General features: G+C 59.5%; 3 protein-coding genes across 4 annotated transcripts; 2 read left to right on the forward strand and 1 right to left on the reverse strand.

The window, feature by feature from the left end:
* Positions 1-133: 133 nt before the first annotated feature.
* On the forward strand, positions 134-9,351 carry PRDX6 (peroxiredoxin 6). Its single transcript, XM_084266083.1, has 5 exons — positions 134-266; positions 1,954-2,110; positions 6,464-6,610; positions 7,196-7,342; positions 8,712-9,351. The coding sequence occupies exons 1-5, from the start codon at positions 175-177 to the stop codon at positions 8,841-8,843; spliced, it is 675 nt and encodes a 224-aa protein (XP_084122209.1). The 5' UTR covers positions 134-174; the 3' UTR covers positions 8,844-9,351.
* A 5,435-nt stretch (positions 9,352-14,786) lies between these two features.
* Positions 14,787-16,656, reverse strand: FAM78B (family with sequence similarity 78 member B; the record flags this gene model as incomplete). The annotated part of the gene is made up of 2 exons (XM_084266435.1): positions 14,787-15,309; positions 16,394-16,656. The coding sequence occupies 2 exons, from the start codon at positions 16,654-16,656 to the stop codon at positions 14,787-14,789; spliced, it is 786 nt and encodes a 261-aa protein (XP_084122561.1).
* A 558-nt stretch (positions 16,657-17,214) lies between these two features.
* LOC311193201 (flavin-containing monooxygenase 5-like) lies at positions 17,215-27,756 on the forward strand. 2 transcript variants are annotated; one of them, XM_084265941.1, is made up of 9 exons: positions 17,215-17,698; positions 23,960-24,092; positions 24,287-24,475; positions 24,578-24,740; positions 24,983-25,125; positions 25,500-25,699; positions 26,061-26,410; positions 26,657-26,729; positions 26,967-27,756. In XM_084265941.1, the coding sequence occupies exons 1-9, from the start codon at positions 17,268-17,270 to the stop codon at positions 27,310-27,312; spliced, it is 2,028 nt and encodes a 675-aa protein (XP_084122067.1). In that variant the 5' UTR covers positions 17,215-17,267; the 3' UTR covers positions 27,313-27,756. The 2 variants fall into 2 exon arrangements, with proteins under 2 accessions (XP_084122067.1, XP_084122066.1); XM_084265940.1 differs by lacking the exon at positions 17,215-17,698 and adding an exon at positions 22,444-22,582 and having other exon boundaries at positions 23,935-24,092.
* The last annotated feature ends 48 nt before the right edge of the window (positions 27,757-27,804 follow it).

Genomic DNA, 27,804 nt, shown 5'->3' on the forward strand with positions numbered 1-27,804 from the left:
GCTGTAAAGCGCGACGGCCGTAAAGCGCGGCAGCCCCGTGTCACGTGACACTCCGCCAAGGCCCCCCCCCCCCCCACACACACCTCCCGCCCGAGGGGGGCGGTGGCGGCCCCGCGCATGCGCAGAGCGCAGCCCGACAGCGAGCGGAGTGGCGGGCGGAGGCGGCGCGCAGCCATGCCGGGCCTGCTGCTGGGGGACGAGGCGCCCAACTTCGAGGCGGACACCACGCAGGGCCGCATCCGCTTCCACGACTTCCTGGGAGACTCGTGAGTACCCGGGCGGGGGGCGCTGAGCGGCCGCGCCACGCCGGCCGGGCGCCTGAGGGGAGATCGGAGCGGGCGCCGGGGCAGCGCTGGCGGCTCTGCCCGGCCGGCCGGGCGCTGCCGTGTCCCGGGGGAACAGGGAAAGGGCAGAGCCGCCTCCCGCCCGGGGCCGGGCCGAGCCCGTGGGGCTGGGGGGAGAGGCGCTCTGAAAAGGGCAGCGCGCCGGGGAGGGCAGCGCCAGGCTTGGCAGGGCAGCGCTTCGGCCGGGCCGGGCCCGGAGGGGCAGCTCCCGTGCCTCGTACCGTCCCTGCGAGGGGGCCCAAGCCCGGGGAGGGGTGGCACCGGGCCGCCGGCCGGTTTGAGCCCGAAGTGAAAAGCCAGATGCTGCCGGGAGCTGCTTCCCGCAAAGCCCGTGGCTGGCACTAGGCAGGAGGGTGCTGGCACCGGGCACCCCGGCCCCGCACCCGGCAGTGCTTGGCAGCCTTGAATCAGCATTTGCTTCCTTCTGTCAGCAGGGTGAACTGTGGCAGATGGGGGGGGGGCGGGGGGAGGGAGAAGGAACCCTTTTAGCAAGAAAACAAGCTGCAGGGCTTCTTCAAACTGGCTGTTCCAGCCTCACAGCCCCCACAGCAGCTTTCTTAGCCTCCTTCTTCTTGGGCTGTTTGTTGGAGTACTGTACTGACTCTGTAAAGAGACTCGTAGCGTCAGCAGCCTGCTAGCTGCCTCGTAACTTCATGGCAAACCGAGGCAGCAGCAGGGTGCTGCCTTCATCCCTCCAGCTCAGTCCCCACATCTCTGAAGGCAGGGCTTTCCCCAGATGCTGCTGCAGCGTGCAGCTGGATTTGCTGAGCCCTGGGGGCCAGGTGAGGAGCAGTGCAGTAAGCCCTGGGGATGTCAAGCTGAGAAATGCTGCGCCAGGTCCCTGGCAGGGAATCCTGAGTGCTGAGGCTGGCTTTGTGTTAGCATCTGGAAATCCCTGGGAGCTGTTTGACCATAAGCCCCTGTCTTGTTGCTGGTTGCCTTACCTGTGAAGTGGGGTGGCTTGTATTTGCCTGCTCTACAGACTGCGAAATCCACTCTTGAGAAGTGAGGGGCGAACATGAGGTCATAGTGTTGTTGTAACTATAGTCATGTGATATTAACTTCTGACCTCCCCCAGTAGCTGATTAATGCTTGGTTTTTTCATTAAGTACATTTGGCAGCTCACAGCAGCAATTAGGTTACGGTTTGGTCCTGTTCCCTCCTTTTAAGTTGCACGACAGACACGGGTGTTTCTCCCCACAGTGCTTGCTGAGGAATACAGTACAGTGAAGAGCCTTGTAAGTGGGTAATGGTCTTTGCAGTAACCTGGATAGCAGGTTGGCATCACACGTGTCATCTCTGGGGAGACCCCTCCAAACTTCCTCATGTGACACGGTGTCAGGAACCATGGGCTATTCCAGCAGCCAGTGGGGGATCCTGGAGGGAGAGGGGGAGCGAGGCACGGGGAGATTCTCAGAGCATGGTGAATGTGAGTCCGCTCTTGAAGCCTCCTAACGACAGGGAAGGAAGAGTTCCCAGGAGAAGATATCCACTCAGAGCCACGAGGTGTTACCACACGAGCCTGTGCAGCGTGGGCTGAATGGCCTCTGGCCCGCAGTACGAACTGGGACATCCTGCCCCAACGCCACCTCCTGCTCTTGCCTTTCAGATGGGGCATCCTCTTCTCCCACCCGCGGGACTTCACGCCCGTCTGCACCACCGAGCTTGGCCGGGCGGCGAAGCTGGCGCCCGAGTTCAGCAAGCGCAATGTCAAGATGATCGCCCTCTCCATCGACAGCGTCCAAGACCACCTCTCCTGGAGCAAGGTAAGGAGCCTGGGAGGCTCCTGCGTGGGAGGGAACCTGCCAGGGGGAAAAGCCTTGCACAGAACAGAGCTCAGGCTTGGAACTACGAATCGTGAACCCCAAAGCACGTAGGGGAGCAGGTGCTGAAATGTGGGTCGGATCCACCCACAAAATTCAGGGCACTGATGCTTTGAAACCAGAGGAAAACAGGATTGCTGCTCTCCTACCAATAACTGAAAGGGTAAAACACCTGAGAAAGGCGGTGTCAAAAGCTCACAGGGAGGTAATCTATCCACAGAGGTCTCAGAAAGTTCTGTAATAAAACAGGAGAGGAAAGGAGGCATCAGAAGTGAACAGGCTGTCTTCAAAGGGTGCGACTCATGCCCAGGCAGCAAAAAGAAAACAGAGAACAGACAGGGGCATGTTAAACATAAAACCACAAACAGGAGGCTGTTATATAAAAGCATCAAGAGGGAGTATAAACAAAGCTGGGAACGAAACAGCTTGCTAAAAGGAACTAATGAAAAGCTGCTGGTGCAAACTCAGCAATGGTGTTCTGCCAGGGAGCAGGACTCCAGGGCTCGTAGGTGCTCTGTAGGGGTGTAAAATGAGCATTTCGGGCAGCTGTGGCCGGAGATTAAAAATCCCTGGGGGGAAGATCCTGCCTCTTTCTTCGCTTTTAACATCGGGAATGTTCTCGTGCGCTTTCCAAGGGTGAGACATGCATGCAGTAAGAGGTAAAGGTGAGAAATGTTCCTGCTCAGGTGTTGTTTCTAAAGCATTCCTGGCTCTAGAAATCACTTGATTGCCTTATTGCTTAAATTGGCCTTTGTACCTGAGCGGTGCATGGCCAATGTCTGACCAAGCCTGAGAAGCGCCTGGAAAAAAACAGTATACACATCCCACACCAGTAAATGAGATTTCTGTGCTGTCCAAACCGACTGAAACCACCAGTCAAATTAGCAGGTAACATCCCATTAAAGACAACAGAAAGTTTAGGTCGTGCTTTTGTGGGGGAGTCTCATCTCCTGGTCAGCTAAAGCCTGGTGAGTGACTGTAGGGTGCTGCTGACTGCAGTCTACAGAATCCTCAGATTTCCAAGAAGCTTTTCAACAGTTTTCCAAGAAGCTTTGTGAAGGACAAGCTCTTTGCTGCAGGCAGACAGGAGAAAGCAGTAAGTTGTGTGAAGGGAGGGAAGCAGCGAGCTCCCTCATGGGTCTGCCAGGACACATGGGGTTCAGCACACTCGGGTAGTCTGGAGAAGAGAGGAGCAGTGAGCTGACTTTGCTGATGCTGGGGAATTATTCAGTGCAGCCTCAGGTGAAACCAGCAGAAGTTGCAGAACAGCCTCTCAGTGCTGACTGATGGGAGGCCAGGGAGCACGTTGGGGAAACCTTGCAGAACAGGCAGAGAGACAGGCACGGGGCAGGAGCCCAAGCTGTGGTGAGCTTTCTGTCAGGCTGGGAGAGGCCGCAGAGGCCGCGGTTTGGAAGTGTCAGCTCAGCACCTGTCAAAAAGAAAACCATGAAAGTCCTCCAGAGCCAAAGATCCAGCTGGAGAGGGTAAATCCATAGCAGACTGGAGTCTTCCATGCAGCTGGCGTTTGAAATCACCCATCTTGCAGACTACAGGGGAACAAGAAAAGGTGCTGAGGGGGAAGAAAGCTGTCCAGATTTAGGCAGTTGTGCTTCAGTACAGAACAACTTGGGGGGGGCTCCTTAGCCTGGGAATGGGAGGACAGGTCAGGCTGTGATGCCATGAGCCATGCAGGGAGCATGGAGGAGCAGTGAATGGAGCGTGCACACATTGTGGTGGACATAAGAGAGGACAAATGATGCGATTGTTCTGCTTTTAGACCTCCCCCATACATGTGATCCTTTCACTTTGTCCTTCACAAAGCAGAGAGTTACTTCAGGTAACACAGAGCACTAAAGGCAAGCACTGGGGCTTGCCACAAGTCTGAGACCGGGAGCAGTGCCCCTGAGATTCTCCTGCCCCACCATGGGGAGAAAAAAGCTTGCAGAAGATAGCAAGCTTTGGCAGGAGGCTTCTGTGCTAGACTGAGATGGAGAGGGTGCAATTCCCTTCACTAGATCTTAACTTAGAGAGAAGTCCTAGGAGCGAGCAAAATTTTGGTCAGACCTCTCTGTGCAGCATATTCCTTTATGTACCTATGCTTTCTCTTTGGATGAAGCTCCTGTCAGTAGTGAGGGGATGAAGCTGTTTCTATCTGGAGCACAGTCTGTGGGGAAGCAAGCGGGCAGGAGGGGCGGCTGAAGTCCTGCAGTGATTCTTATGTCACTTTGTTCAGCTCTGCTTTGCCAGCCAAAGAGGTCACAGCCTGTTCTTAGCTGTCCCCAGCCAAGGCCCCAAGGCTTGCTCTGGGAGCCAGAACAAGCTGGTAGCTCAGCCAGGGATTGATCCCACTCTCCTACCTCCCCAGTCCATGCTTGGCTTCTCCAAGGATCAGCTGGATGTGTGAGCTCCTTAAGCAAGGCTGATGGCACACGCTGCGCGAGTCAGCGGAGGTTTCAGTGCTCTCTCTGGCCTCTTCACCTTGACCAAGAGTCAGGGGTGAATAAATCATTCCAGTGATGCCTGGTCTCAGCTTGGACTCTGGAAATAAATATTCTTAGGGAAGTGAGTGACTCTTGGGTGTCTTGTTGCAAAACAGGGTGGGGTTCATGAGGCTGTGTTGTGCAGAGATCCTCAGGCCACAAAATTACATGCACTTTGGAATGAGTTTCAGTCCATAGGATTTGGCTGTTGCTTCTCAGCTTCTCCTTTCATCCTCCAGCCCCCACTCTGGAGACGGGATGGTGTGTGGGGGGGTGTCACTGTCTGACCATCATCTACAGCATCCTGTGACTCTGTGAGGCATTCAGAAGCATTTCACTTGGGTTGACCTCCCCAGCAACGCCTTCCTTCCCTGCCCTGCTTTGGCGAGGCAGGTCTGCAGGAGAACAGAACTGACTCCTTCCCTCCAAGGCAGGCCTGACCATGACCCAGCCAAGATAAAACAGCCCCTTTTTGCAGCACAGCGCTGACTCAGAAAGCCTGGGGGAGAAAACAAGCGAAGATGAAAGCTGGAAAGGAAACATCTTGCCACATGTGCACCGCTTGACCTGCCTGCAGCATCCTGAGCAGCCCTGGGCAGGATTTCACCCCCTTTTTGTCAGCCTAGGAGGGCTCAGAAGCAGTGCAGGGCCTGCCTGCTTTTGCTGATGCTGTCATGCTCCCAGGCTGCAGTGGGCAGTGCCAAAGGGCAGCATTTCCAACCCTGCCCTCCCTGAGTCCCCTCTGAGCAGGACTCAGCCTGTTCCCCACGTTCAGAGCCTGGGAAAGGCCAAGAGACTTGCAGATTCATATTACCAGCTGAGCTGATAACGTGCCAGAGCAGCACGTGGGAGGCTCACAGCGGTGCCAGAATCAGTTTTGTCCCCTTGTAGCATAAAGAGGATGGAAGGAACAGGCAGCTCCATTCCAAGGTGGAAACCTTGGATTAAACTTGCTTTTATACTGGCAGCTGCTCTGCTTGTGCTGCCTTGCACAGGCTCCTCCCAGCCCTGCTGTGGCTCAGCGTGACCCATACAAGTGGTACTGCAGACTACAAGGAAAACTGGGAATGTTTTGGCCAGGGCCAGACCGCACTCAGAGACGCTCAGAACAGTTTCCCTATGAAGCAAGTCGAGTTTGGGCTAGCACAGGGAGCAACCTCGTAAAGCCTGGTCACAAGGGAGGGAGAGCTTGGAAGGGGTGGTTTTCTCTCCTGTCAGAGCTGTGGTTCAGTGGCCCAGTACCTGCCCTCCAACTTTCACTGTGTTGTCAGGAGCCTTTCAGCAAGCTAGGAGTGGCTTGCTGAACAGAGCTGGTCCCCTGCAGAAGCCCTGTGAAGTGTTTGGCACTTGACCTTTGTTAGCTGTAGAGTCACTGGTTTGCTCTGCCACCAGAGAAACCATTCCTTTGGAGCACAGCCCTGTTCAGGTGTGACACCAACACCTCCACAGGCAGTTCCAGAGGTGTGACAGGCCATCAGCACAGCCAGCCTGGCAACTAACCTCTAAGAACAAGGCCGAGTCTGGCCTGGCACACAGGTCTCTGTTTTGTCACCTGGTTTCTGGAAGCAGAGAAACTGCATGGAAGGCCATAAGCCCCTGGCTGTCCTGTCCCAGCCTCAAACCTTGGGGCCAGGCAAGTCACAAGTTCCTACAGAGCAGCTGCTGAAGGTGTTTATGCGTGGCCCCGCTGCAGGAGCTTGTCCCACGCATGTAACGCTTGCGTGGAGGTCCCTCTGCTTGGCCTCCCTCTCCCGTGGCAGTACCCACAACAGGGAGCACGAGCTTGCAGAATCAGCAGTGGTTTTTGTCTCTGCAGGACATCAATGCCTACAACGGGGAGCAGCCCGAGGAGAAGCTGCCCTTCCCCATCATTGCCGATGCCAACCGGGAGCTGGCTGTCACGCTGGGCATGCTGGACCCGGACGAGCGGGACAAGGATGGCATGCCCCTGACTGCTCGTGTGGTGAGTACCCAGCCCTGCAGCACAGCCACACAGCAGCCTTCTCAGCAGGAGGCACCGCCTGCCAGCCTGCTCTGTGCCCGTGGGACTGGGCTTGACCACGTGGGCGGCTTACCTGGGTGGACGTGACCATCTTCAGGAGCTGGGTTGCCCTCCTTGGGTTAGATCTGTGCTGCAGGAAGAGGCTGGTGCGGTGCTGGCCCACTGGCAGCAGCTCCAGCTCGCTGTTGCTGCCAGCTCATCCTGGCTGCACATGTCCTGACAGAGGGGACAAAAGTGCTTGATCTGCTGGGCTTTCCCTCTCCCCCTCCCATGCTTGCATTAGAAGGGCACAGGTCAAGGGGAGGAACCATTTCAAGTAGCAAAACAAGCTGGCATGGGAAGCAGGGGCTCCCAAAGCAAACACCCTGTTCCCTGTGCCTGAGCATCACTTGTTGCTTTAGGAGATCCCCACCATGGCATGGCCCCTATCCCAACACCTGGGATTGAGCAGATCACCTCCCAGGAAAGGGAAGATGAGCAGGGCTGAGCAGATCCAGTTGGACAGACATCTTCTGCCTGGCCCTGACCCTGTCTCCCTGCACTCAGGTATTCATTTTTGGCCCGGATAAGAAGCTGAAACTCTCCATCCTGTATCCAGCCACCACTGGGAGAAACTTTGATGAGATCCTGAGGGTGGTAGACTCCCTGCAGCTGACAGCATACAAGAAGGTCGCTACCCCTGTGGACTGGAAGGTGAGGAGAGCAAAGCTCACCACCAGGCACTGAAAACACATTGAAACATCAACTTAAAGGGGCACCCATGGGTTGGGGAAAGCTTCTGAGGTCCTGGAGGAATGACTTAGAACAGCCCCATGGCCATTGCAGTCTGGAGTCAGACATAAGAACCTCCCTCCCTCCCTTCCCCTCACGCCCTGGTGCCAGCAGATACTGGGCCTTGCCCTTCTGGCTGTGAGTACTTGAACTCTGGGCCGGGGCAGGTCCCTGCCCTTGCTGCCTGCAATAAGGAAGAGCATTACCAGGTGCTGGCATGCTGAAGTCCACACAAAGCTGCAAGCATGGGGCACCCCTCCCTGGGCCAGCCCACGGCCCTGCTGCCTTTGATCCAGGAAGGGCCAGTACAGGCACAGCCCTGCTTTACCTGGCACATACAGAACCAAGTCCTGTTCTCAGGGAAAATTGCTAGCCCAGATTGCTTAGTTGTGGCCATCCCTGTTCGGTAGCATTATTTAAAACCCCAAAACACTTTGGGCAGCCAAGACAAGAACAAGCAGCACAGGCTGGCTGCTTTAGCTAGCCAGCATTTCCTCAGCCCAGCAGAGATGCTGAGCTCCTGAACCTGTCCCGACGCTGGCTTTGAGAGCTGTTACTGGGGAAGCCTGGCCATCTGGAGCCAGAGGTCCCACTCCTGCTGATACAGGTTGTCCTGGAGAAGTCCTCCTGTGTTTTAGGCAGGACCAGGCTCCCAGAGCACAGCCCCAGACACCCACTTCATCTTGGAAAGAAGGCCTGTGGGCACAAGCCTCAAAGGTCAAGTAACTTGGGGTATCAGCACACTTCACTGTGTGTCTCCACTCCCCAACACCAGCAGCATCCTTGTGCTGAGCACACAACAAACTGCACCTTCCCTTCCTGGGGCAAAGCAGAGCCTCTGAAGACCCTGGTCTTCTGCAACATAAGCTCCCCACTCACCTGCCAGCCCGCCTTCCAGGGAAGCACACCTTTCTCTGGGCTTGGCATGCCAAGGGGGTGCCAGCACCACCTGTCCAGCAGTGCCTGAGCAACAGGAATGGATGAGCAAATTTGGGCAAGCTGTGCACTGTCCTACATCATAGAGATGCTCCAGTTCCCATCCCAGTACTCCTGATCCTGTGGCAGTCCCAAGGGGAAGTGCTGGGCTGTGGGATCCCGTTGGCTAAGCTGGTGGGCAGCACAGCTCTCCCTTTCTACATCACCCACACCTGTTGCAGCTCCTGCTCTGTCCTCACTGCCAACTCCAGGCAGAGCTGCAGGGGATGTGCCAGGGGCACTGGGGCCGAGTGTTCACCTGCATCTAAGCCTGCCAGCTCCCCTGCTGCTCTCACTCTTCCCATTTTCTCCCCAGCCTGGTGACAGCGTGATGGTTGTGCCCACCTTACCTGACGAGGAAGCCAAGAAGCTCTTTCCCAAAGGTGTCTTCACGAAGGACCTCCCGTCAGGCAAGAAGTACCTGCGTTACACCCCGCAGCCCGAGTGAGCGAGCCTGCCCAGCCACCCTGCTGGGCTGCAGGTCATTTGGGGTCAGGAGCCTTCCCCCTGCTCCCTGACACTCTGCCACCAGCAGCCTCGTACCGTTACACTCACCAGTGGTGCATCGAAGTACTAAATCAGTGGTCCCCATCCCCCACATCTCCTCAAAACTAAAACCCTGGGTGTTTTCTTGCCTTGAATCAGCCCTGCGAGAAAGATGTTAGCAAACCAGTGAGGGCTCCAGGGCTCATGGCACTGCAGAGCCTTCCCCAGAGGGAGGGTGAGAAGAGTGGTGTCAGCAGCCAGGCCCAGAGAGGCATCCTGCTGCTCCCACCACTGCTGCGTGCCTTTCGGAGCACTAACACATTAACACCTTCATCTGGTCCCGTGTGTTAGGGAGGAGCTGCAGAGCCAAATCTCACCTCTTACTGCTTTCTTATCTCTTGCTGGAAGCTGATTGTTTTCAGGTGTTATGGAAGAGGGAATAGAGAAATAAACTGATCTTCAGTACTACCCACAGTGTCCCTTGGTGCCAGCAGCACCAGCACAATTTCTGTTGTTCCCCAGGTGGTGCAGCTGGGACACAGCCCATGCACGTGGAGGGGGGGCAGTGGCACACTCTGCCCTCGGGTTTGCCTTAAGGAAGGTGCTTTGGAATCGCAGCTTGTCTAAGGGTGCATCGAGTCAGACAAGGCAGCGGGGCCCAGAGCAGCCATAATGCTCCTGCTTTGCAGCAGAGCCCTGGGGAGGAAGGAGATGTCTGCTCAGGGAACATGCCTCTACCTGGCCAGGTAGGACCCTGACCCTGGGGTGCAGGGCACAAGCAGGCAATGATCCAAACCACTGGAACTCCTCCCTGCCCTCCCGCACCTAAGCCTCAGGGATCTGTCAGGAGCTGAGTGATGCTTTAATATAACGCTAGGAAAAGAGATGTGCTGGCAGAGCAGCTCCTGGGCTGTCTGCCAGCACGTCCCGCTGCCCTGCACAGTCAGCAACACTCCAAATGAGCTGCTGGTAAAGGAATTGGCTGGCTCAAGGCAGAAACGTGCCCCGCAGCAAGCGGGGATTAGTAGGGTTGATGCTCATTGTAGCACACTAGATGCAATGAGATGCATCCCATGGACCCTAATCCTAGGGCAGCACCTGTATCCACCTGGGATGTGGCCTGTCAGTCCTCGGACAATGTCCTGAGCCACCAGCTCCTCCTTCCAGCCAGCACTGTCTTTCATCCCAGCATGCAGGCCCAGCCACTCTACTGAGGAAATCCTTCCCAAACATGGCTGCATTTCTGAGAGTTCCCTCTTTAGTTACTGAAAAGAAAAAAGGGTTAATGTTTAATTCCCTTCAGGAACTACACAGTGAGTATTGGTATTTTTCCCCAAATGAACCCTTGTAATGGAATTCTGCATCATCCCAGAGTATTGTTTTCCCTAGAAGACAAAGACACCTGGTTTCTGGGTGAAGTTGTGCCGTCCCCCCCATTGTACTCTGCCAGAAGTGGGAGGGGAATCTGCAGTTTCCAAGGGGAAACATGTTTTTCCTGTGTACTTTTCCAGCCTTACCTAGTTTGGCAGCTTCCCTGGTTCCCCACGGCTGGGCTGCATGAGCTCCTGGGTTTCTTGCTGTTCCCTCAGCACACAGCCCCCACTTTGATTTGGTTTCCCTAAGGGAAAAGGGTCCACCTGCTCCCTTTCCCCAGAGCTTTCCAGCCAATGTTCCAGAAGCCTGAGGACACGGCCCCACACCAAGCTTTGTGTGCACAAGCCGCTCTGAGCATCCTCTGGGAAGGGGCACAGCAGGGTGAGCACAGCCTCCCTGGGACACCTGAGAGGCCACCTGCGAGTCAGGACAAGGGGAAGCAAGTCCCATCACCAGAACCAGGGGCTTAAAGCCGGCAGGGGCAGCTGCTGACCCCACTCCTGAGCCAGGCAGGGGCTGACAGCCAAAAGCCTGTGAATTCCTGCCTGCTCCCCCATGGCCCCAGAGGTACAAGCCAGCCAGACGGACCGAAGACAACACAGGTTTGGTTCCAGTACAGCTCAAGTGGTTTCCTTTTAATCCCAGAGAAGTGAAATGCAACATTTGTTCGAGTTGATAGTAACATCCAGAGACAGAAGTCCAAGCCCCCTACTCGGTAAAGTCATTTGTGTTTAAGGCACTCTGCAAAACCAGCTTTCCTCTTCTCCTCCTTCCGATTTTCCCCACGTGGCAGCAGAATACCTGGTCTGGTCGTTTCTCCATAGCGACTCCCACACATCCTGGCTTTCCCCACCATCTCCAGGAACTGGCAACAGCAAATCCAGCAGGAGCCGAACGGAGAAATGCCAGGAGGACGGGCCAGTAAATACAGACGAGCATGGGAGGGAGGACAGCGCCTGGGGAGGGGGCACAGGGGCTTCGAGCTTCTGCAGGAAGCGTGGGGTCTCCTCCCTGTGGGCACTGACATGATTATTCCCCCTCCTTTCTCCTCTGGCTCTGAAAGGGGACGGGAGCGCAGGTGCAATGAGCATCCCTCCCGAGCGATGCTCTCCAACACAGGGCAGCACCCTGAACGCAGGGGGGCTGGGCAGGGGGGAGACCCAGCTGCCCCTGCCATGCAGCAGAAATGACCCCCCCCAACTTCCAGCCATCAATAAATACCAATAAATAACTTAAATAAATAATAGGTAATAAATAAATAAATAGAGGCCCAAGGATGGGGACGGGGGGGAAGGGACACCCAGAGGCTCAGGGCGCGGGGGAAGCGTGCGGGTGGGCATTTCCATGAGCTGCCCCTCCCTGAGATAACGGGGTGCTAGTACAAAAGGGGGGACATGAGGAAGGGCTCCCATGCAGGGTCCCCAGCAGTACGGCTGCAGGGACACAAACTGAACCCAGACCCACACACGGGAGCTCTCACCCACCGTCTGTCCCCCTCCCCTCCCTCAAGCATCACGAACCCTGCACCCCAGCTCCACCAGTCAGTGCTACCCAACACAGGGGGGTGCTCACCCACCACCTCCACCCCGAGTGGGAACACACCCCTTCTGTAAACAGGCAAAATAGCCTCCAAGTTTTTACAAACATCATTTGCAATTTTTTTTTGCAAATAATTTTTGCAAACTTGTTTTTGTTTGTTTGTTTCAATGGGGAAATGCCCACAACAAAAGCCCATGCATGAAACCACATTAAGTGCATCAAATCCAGCCATCAGAGAAGGAGCAGGCATGGAAGCCTGGCAGAAGCCCAGAGGGGTGAACCCAGGCACAGTCCCAGGGCTCAGCCAGAGCCTGCCTGCAGGCTGGGGCAGCCCTGAGAGCTCAGGCACACGGCTACGGCCAGGCACAGAGCCCAACTCCAGCACCAGGCAGCACCCAGCACCTCCCCAGAGAGCTGCAGGCACTGCTGTCTCAGCAGTCAGCGTGCTGAGGCTCTAGCTGGCCAGCACATCCCAAAAGATGGCAATGAATTCCACAGCATCCCTGCACCAGCATCCCTGCGCTCACAGCCGGCTGGCACCACAGCAATGCTGTAGCAGCTCCCCGGGCTGACAGCTGGCACACAGTCCCCAAGCATGTCCCCAGCCCTTCCCTGCAGGCTTTGGGGAGCTGGCTCACACAGCATCACTGGATGCAGCATCCTCTCCCAGATGGGAGCCCACTGTGGGGCAGGCTGTTAGTTGGGGAACCCCTTCCCCTGCCTTTTTAGCTTCGGTGCTACCAGCGACATTTCAGTCCCACTAGGTCAAAAATATACATTACCTGCCTTATTTCAAACTCAGCCCTCCTCCTCCCCCCCAAATCTTAAGGAAAATTGTATTTAACATTTCTAACCCTCTTCCACTCTTCAAACAAAACCCATCAGCAATGGCAAAGGCTGCCCTCAGTCATGAGCCAGGACAAAACCACAGGCAGAGTCTCACAAGAGCAGGACGTCTTCCCATGCCAGCAAGCTCCAGAAAACACAGCCAACCAAAGCTCAGCGCCGCTTCTCCCTCCAAACCTCTCTCCCCACGGGCCTGCAGCCCCCTGGCAGAACCCAGACGTAGGCACTGAAAGCAGCAGGTTCCCAGCCCGTCCCTGAGGCCGGGTGGGAGGAGCAGGACCGCCGGCCCCAGCACAGGCACGTGTGCGTTGAGGCATCAAAATGCAATGCTCCCAAAAGAAACAATAAATAAAGGATCTAAGCAGCAGCACACACTGCTGAGAATAATAAATAGTACGGGGATGTCACAGGGGTTTTTGGTCTACAATGCCTGGGGAGCCCCTCTGTCACTGGGGCACATCCTGCCCTGGAAAAGCACAAGCTTGGCAGGAGCTCAGCTGCGCTGAGGAGTGGCACTGCTGGGATGTGCTGGCACGCTCCAGGGAGCAAAGTGACACTGGGCTGGGCATCCCTACAGCCAGGCTGAGGGCACCGCTGCTAACAGGGCAGGAAAAGGTTTTGCACCTTCCCAGGCTCTCCAAGCAGCAGAACAGACGGGACCTTCCCAGTGGGAATTACCTGCATCCCCAGGGAAGCACAAAACTCCTGTGGCACAAAGGCAGGGGCCTGAGACAGGAGCCACCGAGCTCGCACTGGGACAGAGGACAGAGCAGAGAAAGCAGCAAAAGCCATAGCCACCTGCCCAGGAGTGACAGGGGGCTGGGGGCATTGGCAGTGCCGCAGGGAATCACAGGTCACAGCCTACTGCACCAGCACCACCCCGCCAACCAGTCGATGCTGGTGATCCAGGCAGGCAGTGGCAAGGAGAAAGGCAAACAAAACCCCCTGTTACCCCACCACCACCCCCAGCACCTGCAGCAGCTGCCTCCTTCCCAGGCAAACCCATGTCTGCATGGTGCAGCCTCTGCTCACATCCCTGCCTTTGACATGCAGAGAGGAGACCCCCCCCACCCCATCGCTGCAGAGCCTGGGGAGTTACCGCAAGGCACGCCGTGCCCTCCCCAACAGCACCTCCATCTCTATCTACCCCACCACCCAGGCAGCTGAGGAGGAGGAGGAGGGTCTCCACATAAGCCAGCATTCACATGGAAAATGAGCAAGCACCCAACTTTTTCCAAGGGGCTTGGGTGCCCGGTGGAAGCACAGGAGTCCCGGGGTACCTCCAGGCTGGTCTGGGTAACCCACGGTCAGGGAGCCCCAGCTGATCCTGGGGTGGATGAACGGGCTCCCGATTCCTCGCTCGGCTCAGAATTGGTTTTGCTTCCGTAAGAGAAGGGCCGGTGGGACTCGGGGAGGGAGCGGAGATTGAAGAACTGCAAAGACTTAGTGCACCTTATAAAACAAAAGGACATCTAACCTGCCCTTAGACCTCACTCCAAGACGGAAAAGAGCTATGGCATCTCCTACACTCACAACTACTCCAAACACACCCAGACGCATGCAAAACATCCTGCTTCCCCTCGGCTGCAAAAACCCCTCCTGGGCAGCGGTGACGGCCGGTGCTGGGCTCCGGGTGAGCGTCCCGGTGCTGCCAGCTCCCACTGCGCTCCCAGGCCCTCCTGCCCAGCCACGGAGGATGGGGCGAGGGGTCGATTATCAATCCAAAATGCATAGGTATACAGACACCACGGGGACACGCGCGCCCTGGTGGGATGGGTCGCCGCAGGACCCTCCGCATCCAACGGGCACGGTCTCCGCTTCTACCTCCAGCTGGGTGGAAAGCAGCACTTGCCACAGGCACGGTTCAATCGCACTCATGCTCCTTGCATTGCCCCGCAAGGAAAGACGAGTCATTTAGGTCAGACAGCCTCTTCGCCAGCCACAAGCCCCTAGGAGTACTCAATCCTACTTCCCAGGAAATCCACCAGCTCAGTGATCCCTCTTCTACGCCTCTGCACCAGCCAGGCTCTCTTTCTGACTAAGGAGGAGCCACAATTCCAACCACAGCTACAAGGGCAGGAGAAGCCCGTTCCTTTGTAGCGGGTCGGCAGCACCCAGGTCCTCACACGTGTGCCCCGGCACTGCTCTACTTGGGAGGTATCACGACTATGGGCTGGCCTCGCTTGGGTCTCCACATGAGGACTTGGGCATCGTTGGCGTTGGGTTTCACTAGTGCGTTTGGTGGGATGGGCTCCATCCTGCTGAGGATCCGGGGCTGCTCCTGCTGAGTCCTTCCCACCAGCCGTGCCCGCTGTCCCAGCAGCTGCATGGGGTCGACCTCAATGTCCACTCGCATCCTCCACTTTATAGTCTGCAAGATGATCTTTTCCTTGGTGGTGGTGTTCATGGCCACCAGCCACGTGGTAAAGCTCTGGTCCCTTTTGATCCTGGTCAGCAGCGGCACATTACTGTTGCTCACGGGGACGGCCCATGTCACGCTGGGGTAGAAATTGTCGTTCATGCTCACTGAGAACCTGGAGATCTTGTTAGTGGGCCCGACCAGGGTCACAGTTTCCGTGGTGTTTCCGTACCAAGGGTAGCTCACACCATCCGAATCGCTGATGGCTTTTACTCTTCCTTCCCGCAGGTCGGGCAGCTCCCAGCTTGACCTAGTGAATGGGAAGAGAAAGGCCAGGTTAGCAGGGAAACGGCAGCGGCAGCGCCCAGCAAGGGGCAGGGGGCAAGCAGCTTGGGGACCTCTCCACGCCTGTGGCAAGCTCTCAAGGGCCTCCCTGAAGAACAAATTTGTCTCTGGTTCCTTGGCCAAGCCGGTCGTGACTAACTAAAGCCTTTGCTCTGCCAGCAAAATACTGCTTTAATTAATCTGCAATCAAACTGACTGGGCCAAAACTCACCGGGGTGAGTCTTGCTGGGGTCACTCCCTCCATAACCAGCTCCCACATGGGAGGATAACAGCCCTCCCCACCCACCAGCTGCGGCTCTGGGACCACAACACTGGCCAAGCCCATCTGCAGCCCCCCTCCCATGAAGAAACTCTGCCAATTCTATGCCACGGAGTCCGCACGGGATTCATCCAGCAACTAAATACCCCAACGAGGCCTGACACTGGAGCAACGAAATCCCCGCGACGTGGCTGGGAGTGGGGAGAACTTCCAGGCAGAATCCCAGCTGCCAGCCACACGAGCACCCCACGCTACAGCAAGGGAGAGACAACTGTGAGCAGGGAGCCTGGGCGAGCCCCAGCCCCGGCTTCAAACGCCTTTGGGCTCTGGAGCTGCCTACAAGAGGCTGGGGACGCCCACCCCAACAAGTGACCAAGTGACACCCTCTGGTCCTGCCAACGTCCCCAGGCGCTCCAGCACGATGAGCAGAGGAGACCCCGCTGCGACGCAAGGGTGTGAGAACGGGCTGCTCCCCGGTGCCCGCGCACACCACGCTGCTGGCTGCCCTGCGCTGGCAGGGCGCAGAGCCGACTGCCCCATCGAGCACCGCACGGCCAGCAGCCGCGCCCCCGGCATCCCTCCGAGCCGCCCACGCAGCCGGCCTCGGGGAAAGCCGGCTTCAGCAGCCACCGGGGCCACGGCGGCACCCGGGCAGGGCCCCGGGGGGCAGGGTCCCTGCACCACACACGGCGCCCGCCCCGGCACAGCCGGTGCGCGGTACCCAGCCCGCCCCGTTCCCCCCCCGGCCCCAGCCCCCCGCCGGTGCGGGCGCGGAGGCGCCGGTGCTCACACGCCGAGGTCGCTGTAGGTGTTGTAGAACTCCATGTGGTTGCAGGCCTGGATCCAGCCCACCACCCAGGTGTGCCGCCGGGCGATGGGCGGCATGAGGACGCGGGCCGAGGCGCGGAAGTAGGGCGTGCGGTAGCGCAGCACCACCGGCGAGCTCTCCTCGATGGCGGTGGCCGCCGGCTCGATGGTGGCCGACACGTCCGACACCACGATCTGCTCCCGCCGCACCCGCGCCTTGCAGGCCACGCTCTGCAGGCACCCCATCGCCGCCGCCGAGCCGCCGTCACCCGCCGCCGCCGAGCCGCGGGGCCGGGGGGGCGGCCCGTCCCCGCGCCGCCGCTCGCCCGCCGCGCATCGCCGGCCGCGCACCGGCGCCCGCACCGGCGCCGGCAGGGCGAAGGCGCCGCCGCCGCCGCGTCTCTTAAGGCCCTCGCCGGCTGCCGTACGCCGGCCGGGGCGGGCACGTGTGTTGGGAGGAAGGCGGGGCGCGCCCACTGAGCCCCGCCCCGGGGCGCGGCGGGAGGGAAGGTGGGAACCTCCCCGCCGCCAGGGGGCGCGGCAGCCCCGCCACGGGGGGCGTCCTGGCGCCATGGCAACCGGCCCCGCGTCACGGGGCGGGGGGGTGGCGGAAGGGGAAACGGGGCCGCGCCGGGGCCGCCGGGTACCGGGGCAGCGAGGGCAGCGCCGGTGCCCGGCACCCGCAGGTGCCCTCGGGACGCACCGGGAGGGGGTCGCTGGGACCCGGCGGCGTGGTCCGGGCAAGCGGCGGCGGTCCCGGGGCCGGAACTTGCGGGTCGGGAAGTGCCGGGCGGGGAAGGGGCGCTCCGCGGGCCGCTGGGCGGCTCGGTGGCGGTGACCGGCCGCCGCCTCTCGCCATGCCGAGCCCCCGCAGCAGCCGCGAGCGGCGCGCCGGCCGCCTGGAGTTCCTGTCCCTCGTGAGCCAGCGCAGCCCCGCGCCCCCGGACAGCCCGTCACGCCGCAGGGAGTCGGGCAGCTCCGCGCCGCCGCCGCCGCTGCCCGAGGAGGACTGCATGAAGCTGAACCCCTCCTTCCTGGGCATCGCCCTCAGCTCCCTGCTCGCCATCGACCTCTGGGCCTCCAAGCGCCTGGGCGTCTGCGCGGGAGAGGGCTCGGCCTGGGGCAGCGCGCGCCCGCTCATGAAGGTCATCGAGGTTTCGGGGCACGGCATCCCCTGGCTGCTGGGCACCTTCTACGGGCTCTGCCAGAGCGACAGCTCGGCGGCCAGGGAGGTGCTGCTCAACCTGCTCTTCGGTGAGGCTGGGGGCTCACCAGAGGGCTCTGTGGGGTGGGGGTGGGGGGCTGGCTGGGGCTCTGTGGGGAAGGATGGGGCCAGGAGGATGGGCAGAGCCAAGAAAATCACAGGCTCTGTACAGAGGGAGTGGTGAGGGGCTGGAACGGGCTGCCCAGAGAGGTGGTGGGTGCCCCATCCCTGGGAGTGTTCAGGGCCAGGGTGGATGGGGCCCTGGGCAACCTTGTGTAGATCCAGGCCTGGAGGTTGGTGTCCCTGACTGAGGCAGGGGGGTTGGAGCTCTGCAATCCTTGGGGTCCCTTCCAACCCAGACCAATCTGTGATTCTGTGATGATTTCTCTAGCCCCAAGGGAGCCCGCCGGCTTTGAGTAACTGGTACAGGCTGATGAGGGGTGCAGGGTATGAGAAACTCTGCAGCTGGAGGGCGTAGTGGCATCAGCATGGCTGATCTGCCACAGCCCCCATCACACACCATTAACTCCTGACAGCTAAACTGCTCCTGCAGTTGCACAAACCTCTCTGGGAGCCAAGCTCCCCTTATCAGAAGGGTGCATTCCAGGTGCAGCTGACAGGCGTTAGGATGCCAGCCCTTTTCCCTGAAAAGCTGCTCTGGCACACAGTGCCTGCTCCCTGCAGGCAGTACCTGCACAGACTGATCTGTATCAGATGGTGAGGAAACTCAGTTTAAAGCACAGCATTGCAATTCCATGTGGTGCAACATCCCCCCCTCCCCAGCATCCCATCCCATCAGCTGTACTCAGATTCTTTAGCTTTGCTCCTTTAGGAGCAGTAGAAAGCCCAGAGCACCAGACCTCCTCGGGTTCCTAGTTCTTACTCTTCCAGTTGCAAAACAATTGGTGTATCTCACATTGTTTGAATTGAAAGCTGCTTTCTTGAAAGCATCCTTTTTACCTAACAGCACATGGTTACATCACACTCACAGCAGAGCTGTGGGAAGGGACCTGGGGGCATCCAGCCTAATGAGGGGGATCTGTCCCCACCCCTCAACACTCCAGGCCAGAGCCCCCCAATCTCTGGAGCCCTATCCCAGGGCTGCAGCACTCCTGCAGGGAAGGAGCATTCCCTAATGTCCAAGCTGAATCTCCCAAACGATACGTGGAAAGAGAAAAAGCAACTGAACTACATTTGCATGAGGGCAGAGGGGGTCATTCTTAAATGATTAACCACAGGGAATGAGCTGAAGTGGCTGAAAGACGTGGTGTCCAGAAGCAAGCCTTCAGATAAGCAGAGTCAGTCTCTCACAAGGCTTCCTTGGCAGAAGTAGCCCTGTCTGGGAGCGCTGCACGAGCCAGGCCAACAGGGATGGAGCGGGAGAACCCCCTGCCCTGTGTGAGAAGCTGCTCTTGCCAAATACTGGCTGAACACTTCTCACAGGTGCTTCAGCTCTGACTTCTGCCACAACAGCCTTCTGCTCTCTGGGGCTAAGCCACCATTATTCAATTCCTCCTTTATTCAGCTCTTGAAAACCAAAGCATGGTTAATGTTCTGGCAATAATCCCCCCAGCCAGCAGGGAGAAGCCCAAACACAGGAGTCCTGGCAGTGCCACGCAAGCCCGGGGCCCCTCGTCCTGAGCTGTGGTTGAAGTGGGTTGATTATTCACCCAGTTGGTCTGACCCAGAGCCAGGAGGATAGGCAAAGCAATGCTGAGTCAGCACAGGCCATCAGGGAGCTGCGAGGAGCATTAACCCATCTGTTCCCTTCAGATCCAGGCTCAGTTTGAGCCCGGAGTCGTGGCCGGATCAGATCTTGCACAGGATGGGCTGGGTCCTGCTACGGGGTGAGGCAGGCAGAGGGTCTGACACGAGTGGAGACTGGGGATGTGCTCATCATGCTGGAGAGGGCCAGGCACCCCACCTGGGCACGCTGGGCATGGGGAATGCTGCCTTCTCCCAGCAGGTTTTGATAGCCAAGTGCTTTCTGCTTCGGTTCTTACCTTGTTTTCCACAGAGGGAAAAACAACCCCCACCCAAACAACCCTCGCTCACTCGCTGTTCCTGTCTCCTAGCCTTGCTGCTGGACCTCGTGCTGGTGGCAGTGGTCAAAGGGCTCGTCAAGCGCCGGCGGCCCACCCACAACAAGATGGACATGTTCGTCACCATCTCGGTGGACAAGTACTCCTTCCCCTCCGGCCACGCCACCAGAGCTGCCCTGGTCTGCCGGTTCTTCCTGCACCACCTGGTGCTGGCCGTCCCGCTGCGGGTCCTCGTGGTGCTCTGGGCGCTCCTCGTCGGCGTTTCCAGGGTGATGCTGGGCAGGCACAACGTGACGGACGTGCTGTCCGGCCTGCTGCTGGGCTACGCGCTGTACGGCCTGGTGGAGTACTGCTGGCTGTCCCCGCTCAGTGCGCCCGCGCTCTTTGCGCTCTGGAGCCACTGATGGCAGAGTCCCTCCCAAAGGAGGGGGCACGCACAGGGTTTTCTAAGCGTGCACAGGGAGGGGGGTACCCCGATCTACACTCACACCCTTCACCCCACCTATCCAGCTGGCTCTCCGACGCTGGCGGGGCTGCAGGCTGCTGGGCCCACATGAGACATTCGGTGCTGTCTTGCCCTCCCGGTGGGCTGTCAGACGGGGCGGGCTCTGGCCAAGCTGTTAGCCCGTGATAGACCAGGCCCCGCAGAGCCCCGGGGAGGGCTCAGCACACTCACCTGGCAGCTCGCTGCTGATACTGTGAATCAGGGTGCCCTGGCTGGGCGCCCGTTGCGTTAGCCCGCGGTGTCTGTGGCTTTGCAGAGACCCACCTGCCATCGCCCGCCTGTCTGTGCACTGTAAATACGCCGACCGTGTCGCTGTTGTGCGCGTGCCCTTCCCAGCCTGCTCCGTAACACCTGACCGGGGGGCTCCCTGGGGTCTGTCTGCAGATGTATAAAGAGCTCTTGCCTTCCTAAGCAGCCTGTCTCTTCCCTAGTGACTGAAGCACCGCGCTGGGGCCAGACCTCAGCCAACAAGGGCAACGAGCACCCCAACTCCCAGCGCCACGGGGAAGGGATGGTGCCGCTGAAGGTTTGGGCCATTCGCACCATCTCTGAGAGGGTGGGTAGCTAGAAGAGGAGCTCCCAGCAGCAGCCTGCTCCTGCAGCCCTTCCACAGAGCCCCACAGCTCCTTTTCCCCTCCCAGCACACAGCCTCCTGGTGGGGGTGGGGGGGAAGGGGCATACAGCACACTCACAGCAACTCCCATCTGTCAGTGTGTTACCAGTGCTGCTGACAGCATAGTGCAGAGCACACCACTTCCCCATAGCCCTGGCTAGCCACACACCCTCAGCCAGGCTGCTGGGCAGATGCAGGAGTTGAGCCTTACCTGCACTGCTTGCAGCAAGAGGCCCTGGCTCTGCCAGGCCCCACCACAGCTCTCCTACCCTCACAGCCTTTTTTCTCTCCTAGAAGACTGCTTGCCCTTGGCAGGATGGGACCATGGTGAGCCCCAACTAATGAGATGGGGATGAACTTCAGCCAAGCAGAGCATGGGGGCTCTGGACTGAACTTAAATGGTGCTCCTGGCATGTAGGTGGGGACGATGGGTTCCAGGTGAGGCTGGCATGTAGGAGGGGATGATGGGTTCCAGGTGAGGCTCCTCACAGCCACGGAAGTCTGTTAGTGTGCCCACACCCTGGAAAGCAGGGATTAAATTGTTAACACAAGGTGTTTAAGTGTGCTGTCCTCTGGGTGAAGGGTGCAGGAGCAGCCTGAGGGTTGTCTGGCACCCCATCTTTGTCACCCACTGCTGGTTACACAAGGGCTGAAACGAAAGTGCTTGACGTGACAAGGTTCCTCTGGAGCTCAGCCCTGAGCTCCCTGAAACCACCAACTGTGGGTTTGCACTCTGGTGACTCAAAAAAAAAAAAAAAATCCCCTGGTTTGCCCTGCATGCCAGGCATCCAGCTGGGCCAGTCTGGCATGGGCATGGCAGCACCCAGCCACCCCAGCCTGCCCTCTTGTCCCACGGATGAGGATGAGCTCTGCAGTGGCAGTGGGATCACAGGCAGGTGGCACACTGGTGTGCTCAGGGTTTGGGGCGATCAGGACTTGTCGATCAGTGCCAGAACACCGTGGGTCTGCTTCTTCCTAAACATGGGGTGCTTTTCATCCGAGCAGCTCTTACAGGGGTCAGAGTCCTTCTCTCCAGGCCACAGAGGAGCACGGCAGCACCCCTGCACCTGCGGCTTGTTCCCATGGGCAGGTGCGTGCCAAAAGCTGCTCCTGGCTCCCCTGCAGAACCCTGCACGAGCTGCATGTTGACACCCACCCTCACCAGTACACAGCCCTGCTGGGTCACAGGCCACCCTGCCACCCTCGCACCTCCGCTCTGCCCCTCCCACCAGCAGACCTTTGGTCTCCTCTTGCGGTTGTCACTTGTGCTTGTCCTCTGAGCAGGGGTGCCAGCCTGCCAATAAGGAGGAGGACGCAGGTGCTTTCTGCTCAGCTTGTCCCACAGCACCTCTGCCCACCATGAAAGCCTGGAGCAGACACGTCTGTGTGTATTGCCCACTGTGCTGCCTGTCCTGGTCCTCCCAGGAGGACTGTGGCTTGCCCACAGATATCAGCAAGTTGATCTTGACTGAAATGCCGTGGCTTGACCCTGCTCTGCTCCTGCTGCCCCCAGTGCCTGATGGCATGGTTTGGCCAGGCCATGAGCCCGAGCACAGTGGGGGCAAAGTCCAGGGCTGCGCAGCCTCTTGTACTCACCAAGAGAGAAGGGCAAATTCGAGAGCAACCTGCACAGAGGTTTCATAGCACAGCAGCGGGGCCGAGAGCTGGGACAAGTCCCCTGTACCTGTCGCCCTTGAACAGTCCCTGCAGAGCTCACAAAAGAGCCAGAAGCCGGCCGAGTGAGGAGCAGAGCAGGCAGCACTGGCAGGGCTGCCGCCTCAGAGTCCTGGTGCCGATCCCTCTGCCTGGTAAGAGATGCTCTTGATGCTTTTCAACAGGTAGGTGCGAAGTGCGAGTGGGCAGCTTGATGCCTCTGCCCCAGGCAGAGATCAGCAAGGAACAGAAAGAGCTTTATTACACTGACTGCAAAGACACGCTGTGGTTTAGGGGGGTAGAACCAGCTCTCAGCTGCAGAGCTTGGGCCCTCAGCAGACCTGTGCCTTGCTCAGCTCTGGGTCACAGCTCCCTGGACACAGGAGAGAATATTTCCCCTGCAGCCCCCAGGTTGTCTAAGTGTGTGTGGGGAGGCAACGGTGTCCTTCCAAGCCACCTGACCTGTGCCTCCTGCTGCCAGGGCGACCCTTTTCCACCCCAGCACCAGCAGCACCCCAGCAGCACAGCGCTTCTCGCACTGGGGTCCCACTGCCCCAGGAAATGTAATGGCCCAGGAGCGAGCTGTGACTGCGGGGATGCGGTGCTGACATTCCCAGCCCAGTGCCGGGTGCCACCGGAGCAGCTGAAGCCGCTTGTGCCACTGCCAGCACAAACAGGGCTGGGTGGATCCGGATAACCCGAGAGGTAAAAGTTCAGGGCAGCGTTTGTTTTCCTGCTGCGTGTGAGGCGGGGACCGGCTGCATCTCTGCCTCTCCTGCACCCCTGTGTCCCCACACAGGGTCTTCCCAACGAGGTGCCCGGGTGGGCTCCTTCCCCCACCGTCCAAGGCTGAGGCGAGAGCTGTTGCCGGAAAAGCCGAGCAGATGGCCAGGAGCCAGCCGCACGCTGGCTTCCTCTCCCCGGCCCCGTGGGAGGCGTGACGGAGGGGGAGGCCCTGCTCGCCGCCATGCACTATACAAAGCCAGGCAACGGTCCGGTGTCCGGGCTCAGGGCAATCCGGCAGAGCCCTTCGTGAAGCTCCCTGGCCTCTCCTGGGCAGCCGTGGCCGCAGGTCGGCTCAGGGCCTCCCCACAGGCTGCCAGCACTCAGCAGATGCTGGGGCAGCACGGCAAACACCTCCTGGGAGAAGGGGAAGGGTAAAGAGCAGGCAGAGGGGCAGCTGCCCATAGGGAAGGGAGCCAGAGGTACTTGAGTCAGCGCACGGCACTCTGGCCCCTCTGGCCCGCCTCCATCGCTGGGACTTGGCATGGGCGGGGAGATCTTGATGTTCCCCCTGTGGCACCCACAAGCAACGCTGCAGTGGTGCAAAACCCCAGCGCTGCCAGGTCCCCGCTGGAGAAGGAGCAGCAGTTGCCTCGCAGCCCCAGACAAACTTTTCTGGAGGGGGTAGGGGGGTGGCAGGGGTTGCCTCTCAGCCTGGGACCACTTCGGTGCACAGGGCCAAAATTCTGCACAGCTGCCCCTCTCACCCCTCATCTGTTTCCAGACAGAGACACCGCAGCGAAGAGCAGCATGGGGAAGAAGGTGGCCATCATCGGAGGAGGCAGCAGTGGGCTGTGTGCCATCAAAGCCTGCCTGCAAGAGGGGCTGGAACCTGTCTGCTTCGAGAGGAGCGGGGACATCGGAGGGCTCTGGAGGTTTGAGGTAATCCCTGCGAGCCACACATCCAGCTGGGGGTCACCACCACCGCGGCAGCTGGGGGTCAGCAGCGGTGGCTGGGGGTGCTGGGGGAGAGGCTGAGGGCAGGGGCTCCACACAAGGGGCCACCACATCAGGCACAGCAATCCCTCCCCATCGCTGCCCCTGTGGCAGTGCTGAGCCGTGCCCCGCTCCCGCAGGAGCGCCCCGAGGAGGGCCGCGCCAGCATCTACCGCTCCGTCATCATCAACACCTCCAAGGAGATGATGTGCTTCAGCGACTTCCCCATCCCCGAGGACTTCCCCAACTACATGCACAACTCCAAGATCATGGAGTATTTCCGCATGTACGCCCGGCGCTTCGACCTGCTCCGACACATCCGCTTCAGGGTGAGAGCCGGGGGGGTGGTGAGGGGGCCGGGGGGGCCGGGGGGGCCGGCAGCGGGGCTGCGCGGTGCCGGGAGCCTGACGCCCGCTGTCCCCCCTGCCCAGACCACCGTGTGCCGCGTGTCCAAGCGCCCCGACTTTGCCACCACGGGGCAGTGGGACGTGGTGACGGAGAGCGAGGGGAAGCAGGAGGAGGCCGTCTTTGACGCCGTGCTGGTGTGCACCGGGCACCACACCGAGGCACACCTCCCGCTGAGCACCTTCCCAGGTACTGCTCCACACCCCAGTGCAAGGAGAGACTCCAAAAAGCCAGACCACAGGAAACTTTGTTCTCCCTGCTGCTCTTCCTCCTGCCCTCAGTTTTCCCCTGCCTTGCTCTAACTCGGGAGTGCTCCCACGCTCCCCAGGAGGGGTATGGTGGGGCCAGGGAGCCTTCCCAGTTCAGTTTTTGGGGAGGCGACCATCAAGCCCAGCACCAGAAAGCCAAACATCCCTCCTCCTTACCCACAGGCATTGAGAAGTTCAAGGGACGCTACCTCCACAGCCGAGACTACAAGGATTCCCAGGATTTCAGAGACAAGACGGTCGTTGTTGTCGGGATTGGGAATTCAGGATCAGACCTGGCCGTGGAGATCAGCCAAACAGCCAAGCAGGTGGGTATGGCAGCTCCTGTGGGACACTACCTGCTCCACCAGGACACCAGGGCCAAGGTGCTGGCACAGCCGTCACTCCACCCTGGCACTCGCTGCATTCCTCAGTGCTGGTGCCTGGCAATTCCAGTTGCTAGGCAGCAGTGGCAGCCAAGACTTGATCCCACAGGGATAACCTGATTTCCATCCCCAGGCCCCTGCTGGAGCTGCCCCTGCGGCTCTTCCTTACCTCTCCCTGCCAGGTGCCCACCCCTGTCTCCCTCTGCCCTCCGGCTCTTCACCCAGCACCCAAGCAGCATGCAGAGGATATGCCCACCCTGGGCAACCCCCCAGGACCATCCCAGCCTTCAGGAGACGATGCTTCTTTCCTCACCCAGGTCTTCCTTAGCACCCGCCGGGGCGCGTGGATCCTCAACCGTGTCGGAGATCAGGGCTACCCCATCGACATCGTCTTCACCACCCGCATGAAGACATTCCTGAAGAATCTGATGAGCTCATCCATGGTGAGCAGCTTTGCAGAGAAGCAACTGAACATGAGGTTCAACCATTCACACTATGGCCTGAAGCCAAAGCACAGGTACCAACCAAAGCTCCCCCCACCTAGGAAGGACCCCTGGGTCCCCCTGTGTCCAGCCCTGCTTGGCCATTTCCATACTTACTGTGCCCAGGCTGGATCTGAGACACCAGCCCCAAAAACCCAGTTAATAGCTCAGGCAGTGCTGCAGGGAGCCACCACCACCCCTTCTGGGGACGCTTGGGGACACCAGTGTGGTTGCAGCTCCCAAACATGCCTTGGGACCAGCCTAACTGGTGATGAACTTCCTTGGGGCTCAGCATCCCTGGGAACAAGTGTCCTCTGGGCAGGGAGCAGTGGCTGGAGCAGGACATGGAGCAGAGATCCCCACCCCAGCACCCTGATGGCTGCTTGTGCCTTCCAGGATCATTGACCAGCACCCAACTGTCAACGACGACCTGCCCAACCGCATCATTTCGGGCAGGGTGCGGGTGAAGCCGAACGTCCAGGAGTTCACGGAGGCGGCCGCCATCTTTGAGGACGGCACCAGGGAAGATATCGACGCCGTGGTCTTCGCCACAGGATATAGCTTCTCCTTCCCCTTCCTCGGGGACTGCGTGAAGGTGGTGGAGAACCAGGTCTCCCTCTACAAATTCATGTTCCCCCCCGACATGGAGAAGCCAACGCTGGCATTCATTGGCCTTGTCCAGCCCCTGGGCGCCATCATGCCCATCTCCGAGCTCCAGTGTCGCTGGGCCACCCGTGTCTTCAAGGGTAAGTAAGGCAAACCTCCCCTGCAGCTACAGCCTGAGCCTGCACCCCCAGTGGCGGCAGACACTGCCCAGCCACGCGTGGGAGGCAGCGGTTGGCTGTGCCATCCTGGTCACGGGCGACAGCACGGCTGCCCTGCAGCCACTGTGGCGAGCAGCACAGGGACACCCATGTCCTGAGCCCCACAAGCTGCTCCTTCCCATCCCGAGGAGCTTGGACATGCCCCATGCTGTGGCTCATCCTCCCTAGGGCTGAACAAGCTGCCCCCACGGCATGACATGGAGGCCGACATCAAGCAGAAGAAAGACGCGATGGAGAAGCGGTAAGACATTCCCGGGAACGGGGAAGGGGCCGGATTGCACACAGCGGCTCACGGGCACCTGCCCTATCCCGTGGCTGCACCCCAGCCTGTTTGGCTGAGCCAACAGCTGTCAGGGATGTGCTCAACTGCACAACCCCCATGATCCTTCCCAATGCTCGTCCGTCCAATGCCACCTTGCTGGGCACAGGGCACCTCTCTGCTCTGCTGCCAGCACCCGCCCGCCCTCCCTACCCACAGGTACGTGAAGAGCCAGCGACACACCATCCAGGTGGATTACATCCCCTACATGGACGAGCTCGCCTGCCAGGTGGGGGTCAAGCCCAACCTGCTCACCCTCTTCCTCACCGACCCCAAGCTGGCGCTGGAGGTGGCCTTTGGGCCCTGCACACCCTACCAGTACCGCCTGCGGGGCCCAGGCGAGTGGGCTGGCGCCAGGGAGGCCATCCTCACCCAGCAGCAGCGCATCATGAAGCCCCTGCAGACACGGCACGTGGAGGAGCACCCCTCGGCCCCCGCCACGTCCCTTGTCTTCAAGCTGGTCGGGACCGTAGCTGTCCTCGCTGTCATTTTTGCTTACTTGTAGCTTACCCGGTACCTGCTCTCACTGGGTTGCCCAGAGGGAAAGGAGGCTTTGTGGTGTGCTGGTGGGGCTCACCAGCCACCCCCCTGCCCCCCCATGGCAGCCTGAGCACCCCAATGCAGGAAGGAGCACTCGCTCTGCCCAGCACAGCCCCGCTGTGGCCACACTGCCCAGCCACAGCTTGGGGTGCGTGGAGCCCCCCCGGCTGCCGAAATTAACTCCCCTGCACCGCTCATCCTCCTGGGGACCTGCTGATGGGGACCGCTGAGGAAACCTGCTCACAGGGCGCGATCCAGTTCCCCTTGGCCCACGCGCTGGACCCAGCTGGGACACGCCGGCCTTCCCATCGCCTGTAACACTACTGGCTACACTCACACAAGCACTGAGCAGCAAAGGCAAAGCAGCCTTCCTAACCAGATAAAAGCCTATTAAACACACACAGCCAGGCGTCTGTCCTGTTACTGACACCACCCCGTACCCCCCCACGTGCCAGGG

The sequence above is a fragment of the Gallinula chloropus genome (genome assembly GCF_964237585.1).
Source record: "Gallinula chloropus genome assembly, chromosome: 6".
NCBI classification, from domain to species: Eukaryota; Metazoa; Chordata; class Aves; order Gruiformes; family Rallidae; genus Gallinula; species Gallinula chloropus.